This window comes from Sycon ciliatum, chromosome 9 (assembly GCF_964019385.1).
Source record: "Sycon ciliatum chromosome 9, ocSycCili1.1, whole genome shotgun sequence".
NCBI lineage: Eukaryota > Metazoa > Porifera > Calcarea > Leucosolenida > Sycettidae > Sycon > Sycon ciliatum.
Window position 1 is genome coordinate 15,443,885 of NC_088651.1, and position 7,861 is coordinate 15,451,745.

The 7,861-nt window shown below is 46.5% G+C and overlaps 1 protein-coding gene across 1 annotated transcript; it reads left to right on the plus strand.

Annotated features, from left to right (window-relative positions):
- Positions 1-1,301: 1,301 nt before the first annotated feature.
- Positions 1,302-3,043, plus strand: LOC135824797 (uncharacterized). Its single transcript, XM_065337501.1, has 3 exons — positions 1,302-1,699; positions 1,964-2,254; positions 2,402-3,043. Exons 1-3 carry the CDS (start codon positions 1,582-1,584, stop codon positions 2,725-2,727), a joined length of 735 nt encoding a protein of 244 aa, XP_065193573.1. The 5' UTR covers positions 1,302-1,581; the 3' UTR covers positions 2,728-3,043.
- The last annotated feature ends 4,818 nt before the right edge of the window (positions 3,044-7,861 follow it).

A 7,861-nucleotide genomic window follows, 5' to 3' on the forward strand; every position in this document is an offset into this window, starting at 1 on the left:
AATTTGTGGCAGAAATTGCACTGAATTGCAGTCAAATGGTTGTGAATGAAACGAGATTTGTGGAAAATGACGCCACTTCCCGTGTTAACCACTGGTCGTATCATACAGCCCATATTCCATTGCAGGTGATGGGCGAAAGTTCTTGTGGAGATCCGCTGAGCTTCCTCGGCGTACTCGTGGATTTATGAATTTGTGTCAGAAATTGCAGTCGAGTGGACTTCTGTGCGTGTGTTGTGAGTAAATCGCGACGGCTCCCTTCCTTCAGCATCGTCAAAACGCAACATAGAGCATTATTACGCACTCGTTCCATGATTCATGATAATGCCTGGATTCTTTTAAAAACAATCAATGTGTGTTCCCTATCTATCTACATTGTACATGGTTGCAGGTCGTTATTTATAAATCTTGATAATTTCAACACTTTTCTACTCGTATACTGAGTACGCGGTGACTTGAGCCGTTTAGGAAACGGAAGTCTTGGCGAGTGTACAAAAGGTAAACCTATCATTTGTACTTCATAACGGAATTGTGCACAAAAATGCACACACACGTTCGCGCGCACACACACAAGCACACACATACACACGCCTCCCCCCCCCCCCCCCCCCACACACACACACTCAACTCCCCACCCCTGTACTGAGTCTGACAGACATACAATCATGTTTATCCTTCCTTCGCCACCAGTTTCGGATAATGGTGTCAACAACGAGTTGTAAAATATTGGTATTTTAGGACTCCCTGCCCTGAAGACAAGCACAGCGCCGTGGATCGAGCAGATCCGGCCGCGCCGGCCTAGCGTGCTTCACTTTCTGGCCGAGGCAAACATCGTCCACGTGCGCGCATCCCGTGTCCTCTCCCGGGCTTTTACGACTCCCTGGTGCCGGCTGTGTAAAGTCGCACAACCATGCAGTCGACCGGATATGGTGAGTGTCCGGCACACATCTTGCTCTGCTGCTCCACCTGCGCATACCTGATACGGTGGTGCGCTTACGGGCGGGCTGCCTGGGCCCCAGATGCCTCCTTGATGCGCCACGGAGTGCCGTCGAAGCACCTGTATCACTTCGGTGATCCAAATGCGAATGCAGCCTTGCCGGTCGCCCGCCGGCCTGCCGCCTACGCGACCAGCCTGAGACTGGCCCTGCCGCATTTGGCGCTTCTAAACGCTGCGATCCGGTAGACAGCTCACTGGGCTGCCAAATACGTGACTGGCTTGAGGACAGTTCCATACTGGGCAGGGCGCCCAGCTCAGGTCGCACGCCGTAGCGGCGTGAGCTGGGCGCGGTGAGGGTTGGTGATAACCAGGGAGTCGTAAAATACCGGGAGGCGACACGAGATGCACAACCGCGTCGGATGATTGCCTCAGCTCGGGCACGAGTGCTGAGACCTCACGCGCTGCATGGCGAGGGACTTCCCATGAGGTCAAAGCGGCGCAGGTCATGCAAAAGGACGCGTTCGCTGTTTGGTCCAAAAAATTTGAAAACTCAATAAAATTATCCTGCACACAACGAATCCAGTGTCAGCAGTTCGTTTTGTTTTTCTAAGTAATAATACTTTGTGCCTTGGCCTTCGAAGTAAAGGATGATGGAGCTTGACAGAGATGACTGCCAAAGTGATGAGTCCACCGTGGAAGATGTAGATGACGCCACGTATTCACTTGGTGACCTGAGTTGTGGGGATGTTCAGCTGTGGGCTACAGGTGAGATTCTTTCGTTTGCATGTTTTTGTCTCTTCCTTGTGGACACGAATGTATAATCTGTAGCATACCTAAGTGCCCGAACTGACCCGATAAATTAGGTGGTCGACACCATCCTTTTCATCCTAGTCTGCCCACGATGCATTGTCTGTTCACTGTGACAGGATATTTATTGAAGTCCTGAAAATTTACGTGTGTACCTAGTATGTATCATCACCGTAGATGATGTAAACCTCCATCCTCAAACCATACTTTGTCTATGTGCAGATCGATGTAAGAGTGGTAGTGCCATCATGGTGTACAGGCCTATGGAAGGTGCAGTGATCCATGGAATTTGCAAACTGCTGACAATGAGACAGGCGAGTGTTACTGAGGCGACGGAGTCATTCCTGCATGTTATTATGACACGGTTACACAAGGCATCAGGTACTGCAAATCTGCTACGCCAGGAAGTGTGCCAGCTGAAGGCATGCAAGGGTGCTGATATTTCGCAAGCATGGCAACAAATGCTGTCCGTCATCGCAACAGCTATTCCCGAAGTGAAAATCAATTGTGAAGGTCAGTGCGTTTTGCATGCATGTTGGAAAAAAATTGGCTTCTGACTAGGTATGCAGACTAGGTATGCAAACGCTGGCTTTTGAATACTAGTACAGTCTCTGCAACCACCAGTCCTTATATGTTGTCTTTTTCTTTTCTCTTCTTCAGATTTGGAAGTTACATCTGCAGTGCTAGCGAATCTGATAAGCTACCTGCATGCCACGGCTGCCGCTGCTATCAGGAAAGCGTCAATAGCACCATCCAAAGCTGCTGAAGCCATCCCCGAACCGGTGATTGACAATTTGTCTCACCTTGCTGAAAAGTACCATGGTGGTTGGTGCTTGGTGGCCGTGCGGCGTGAGCTGGAAGGAGCAAGGTGTCGCAACGACAACTTGCTGCAGCTTATACCTTTATTTGGCAAGGATGCCGTGACAAGCCTTCAGCCTTGTTTGGAGAATTCAGGTGGCCCGGCGTGGCTCGGAAGCTCTGTATAAGACACCATACGTCACAGATAAAAACAACTGAACCAGTGATATGTGAATTTTGCGCTTGTGTGTGTGTGTGTGTGTGTGTGTGTGTGTGTGTGTGTGTGTGTGTGTGTGTGTGTGTGTGTGTGTGTGTGTGTGTGTGTGTGTGTGCTTCTGTGATAAGTGGTATAAGCAGTCCACAGGGTATTCACCTTGAGTGCATTCGCCGATAGTGTGACTTTCGTCGCACAGAACCTTCTTCAGTTGGTCAGGTGACTCGGCGTGGCTCGGAAGCTCTGTATAAGACAAAATACGACACAGATAAAAACAACTGAACCAGTGATATGTGAATTTTGCGCTTGGGTGTGCACGAGCATGCATGTGTGTGTGTGTGTGTGTGTGTGTGTGTGTGTGTGTGTGTGTGTGTGTGTGTGTGTGTGTGTGTGTGTGTGTGTGTGTGTGTGTGTGTGTGTGTGTGTGTGTGCTTGTGTGTATGCTACTGTGATAAGCGGTACAAGCAGTATACAGGATATTGACGGGTATTCACCTTGAGTGCATTCGCCGATAGTGTGACTTTCGTCGCAGAGAACTTTGCTCAGTCGGTGAGGCGACTCGGCCTTACGTTTCCTGAAGGCAATGTGTTCAGAACAGTTATGAACAGCTATGAACAGTTAAGAAATGACAAATATTGTTTGCAGTTCATGGGCCATATAGATGTGAAACACTTTGAATGCAGAAGAATGAGGATAGTGGCATCAAATACTGCATGGATTCTGTTTGATATGCTACTTTTTCTTCCCTTCCATGGAAAGGTGAGTACATCGTCGAACTTCATCTCGAAACTTCACACAAACCTAGAATGGAACTTGGACAACATGAAGGGGCCATGGGCATGGTGTGTTTAGTGGAGAACTATTCCGAAAACAGGGTGTCATTCGCATTGACTCAATTCAAATTTGAGTACATTTCGTGAATAACTTACCTTGACATTCCGTCGTCTCCAAAGCAGTGAACTTCCAAAAAAAATTAAAAGCCACGGCTCAACCTAAGGTAATGCGTGGTACGTATCAGAAACAACCACCTTTCGCTCTGGAGATCCAGAATAGCCTCGAAGCATATAGCAAAAACAATTGAGAAAAAGAAGATGACGACGACGTTTCAATCACGCTTCAAATTTCGCGGGTCGAGTGCGGCAATCCTCGGATCGTGAAATGTGTGGCGTGTCGCCTCCCGGTATTTTACGACTCCCTGGTGATAACTACAGTTTCCTCCTTCCTCCTCCGGAAACTTCCATTATTATTATTATTATTATTATTTTCACTAGTTTGAGGGAAAGAGACAAACGGGAAAAGTCTGAAGAAAAAATTGACTGTCACCACCAGGACTCGAACCAGGGACCCTTGCTTGTAGCTAGCGATGCTCTAACCACTGAGACATTATGGTGTAGTCGTCATCCCAGCAGAGACTGTTCAACATTTTCTTCAGACTTCGTAACCAGGTAACTCACAATTCCTGTGAATCGACACAGGCGGGTGGGACGCAGCCCTCACTGTACCCACACACTTCACGTACACTCTAGCACGCGGGGAGCCCCAATTATTATTATTAAATTTTGAATAGGGCAGTCCCACAGGCCTAGGGCCTTTTTACAGGGCACCCTACGAATTGTTGAATAGATGAACGGAAGATTCTGAGCAAGGAGATTGTGCGAATATCAGCAGGAAGCGCATTCCAACGATCAGAACCAAGAAAGCTAAGCGAGTATAAACCATAGCGGCGAGAAACTAAAGGAAGACTAAGTGACAAAGTGGATTGAGAGCGTGTACGGGCTAGGCCTCGACGGATTATGCTAATATTTTTGTGAAATTATGCTTTTCGCATTGCTGAAAAAATTGCAGAATTATGCTACTTTTATGCTAAACGTTATCATAATTATGCCGCATTATGCTCACATATGCTACTAATATTATGATGATTCTGTGCAAAATAACAGGGAATTTTTTGTAGAGGGCGTTGTACTGTACATGGACATGTAGTAGCAAAAGTTCAACGGGGTCAACCCACCGTCCGACCTAGCTACGACCTACACTGATCTGTCCCCGGGGAAAATTGCGGAAAAATCGCAAAAAACGCGGGGAAAAACGCGGCATAATATGGCATAATTTGCGGTGAATTTGCGGTAAATATGCGGTAAATACGCGGTGAATAATATTGATGTGCGGCAATTTTCAGTGAGTATGTAGTGAAATCAATCAGTCAAGTCTCTGGTGTAAGCACTCGTCATATTTGAGTAAAAAGCCGCCACGATGAGACGTTGCTGACCGAACAGTGCACTGTGTGTACGTACGTGTAGTGCAACAAAAAAGTTCAAAAAATGCGGGAAAATCGCGGAAAACGCGTTCTTTTAAAAATCGCAAAAAACGCGGAAAAAAACGCGGCCGTGGAATTGCAATTTTTCCCGGGGACAGACTAATTGTAGTGTGGACTGGACATGTTACCAAGGGAGTCGCAAACCTACGACTTCCTGGTGCATCTACTTGTACTTGTACTTGTAGAACATTGTACAACTGTATGGAATTTGATGCGAACAGGCGGATTATTCCAATTTATGCGATTCGTATGCAATTTGCCTCGAATTATGCGATTATTCGATTTTGGTAGGAATTATGCGAAAAATTATGCTAGCATAATCCGTCAAGGCCTAGTAGGGGCTGAGGTTTGTGAAGTGGCAGTGCGAGGGATCCCCGATTCCCCGGGAGGAAGCAGGTCGAGAGTAGTGGACTGCACAACTTATGGAGGGCTCGAAACACTTATTATTATTATTATTATTATTATTTTGTTGTAGATTCACAGGAAGTGTGAGTTATGAAGTCTGAAGAAAATGTTGAACGGCCTCTGCTGGACTACACCATAGCTCAGTGGTTAGAGCATCGCTGGCTACAAGCGAGGGTCCCTGGTTCGAGTCCTGGTGGTGACAGTCAATTTTTTCTTCAGACCTTTCCCGTTTGTCTCTTTCCCTCAAACCAGTTAAAGGGGAAGTTAATAAGGCAAAAATTAAAATTTCACCAGTTGTAGTCTTCGGGGTGCTGAGTCGAATGGTCTTGGTCCGAGAAAGCTGAGACGCTCCCTTCCTACTTGAATCCCAATCGAACTCGCGCACTTCCACCGAAACTGGGTGACTGCGCCCTACTAGATGGGGATTTGTATGCAAAAATGTCACTAAAAGCGCCATTTCGTTCTTATAAAAGCACGGATGACCGCGATTGGTCCATATGTTGTAGTCTTTTGGACGCTGAGTCGACTGGTTTTGGTCCGAAAAGGCTGCGATGCAGCGTTCTTCCTTTATTCCCAATCGAACATGGTTGAACAAGCGGTCACGTGCTCCTGGGTGCCCAAATCACCTGGTCACCACGCCAGCAGGCGACAAATTTCACACCAAGGTTCAACTCGAGTGACAGGAGTGCACCCAAAAAAGGTCAAACAGGCTAGTAAGTTGTACCCTGCAGGCACGGTGACCAGGTGACTGGTGTACGCAGGAGCACGTGACCGCTTGTTCAACCATGTTCGATTGGGAATATAGGAGGAACGCTGCATCGCAGCCTTTTCGGACCAAAACCAGTCGACTCAGCGTCCAAACGACTACAACATATGGGCCAATCGCGGTCATCCGTGCTTTTATAAGAACGAAATGGCGCTTTTAGTGACATTTTGCATACAAATCCCCATCTAGTAGGGCGCAGTCACCCAGTTTCAGTGGAAGTGCGCGAGTTCGATTGGGATTCAAGTAGGAAGGGAGCATCTCAGCTTTCTCGGACCAAGACCATTCGACTCAGCACCCCGAAGACTACAACTGGTGAAATTTTAATTTTTGCCTTAACTTCCCCTTTAATATTATTATTATTATTATTGTAAAAGAGAAAAGGAAATATGGATACGAGTTAAGAGTAACTCTCCATCACTGTAACATGATACTATATACAGTCAGAAAGTGCAATAACTAGGCACAAAACTGACAGAGTACTGAGACATTCGACGTCCTGACACCTAACTTCAACACATCTCCGTAGCGCTAACCGACAGCCTTCCAACTTGGAAGGTTCAAGGTTATGGAAAGACCAAAGAGGGGAAGGCAAGCGCAACGAAAACTCGTATCCATATGTCCTTTTCTCTTTTACAGTTATTTATGGCTCAACATCCGAGTTTCAAATTATTATTATTATTATTATTATTATTATGGGGGTTGCTTTATTGGTTTTGTGTTTGTATTATGCAGCATCCCGGGTCATTTAAGACCATGGGGAGTACTGCTGTTGTATGATAAGAAAATAATAAGGGAGACTAAGAAAAAAAAGAAAAAAAAGAGAGAAATACTGTGAACAGCAAATCTACAATGATGCATGTACAATCTATTTTACAACTAATCTGCGAGAATGAGACTTAACACAAGCAGGTACAGTAATATTATTTCTCCTTTATTCACTTCTTTCGAAGGCGATAAAGCGGGATTCACAGAAGCTTTTTTGCGATGCGACACGCGATGCGACGCGATCTGCGACGGACGCGTGCGATGCGAACTCGCGAAATACCATTCACAGAAGAAGTCAGTGATGCGACAAAATCTTGCTGATTTGGCTACGTCACCATGATATTCGCGCGGTTTGATACAACTTGTACAAATTTATAGGCAACTCTTGCACCTTTGTACAACTTTGCTGTAGAAAAGGTCAAAATCGTACGCCAAATCGCTTGTCGCATCGCATCGCATCGCAAAAGTTGAGCCAAGCTCAACTTCTGCGATGGCCCAGTTGCGGCAGTTGCGTGGGGTGCGACATGGCTGCGATTTGGGGTTTTCCCGGTTTCGCGCCTGTCGCATCGCGTGTCGCATCGCAAAAAAGCTTCTGTGAATCCCGCTTAAAGCGGGATTCACAGAAGCTTTTTTGCATTGCGACACGCGATGCGACGCGATCTGCGATGGATGCGTGCGATGCGAACTCGCGAAATACCATTCACAGAAGAAGTCAGCGATGCGACAAAGTTTTGCTGATTTGGGTACGTCACCATGATATTCGCGCGGTTTGACACAACTTGTAAAAAATTATAGGCAACTCTTGCACCTTTGTACAACTTTGCTGTAGAAAAGGTCAAAATCGTACACCAAATC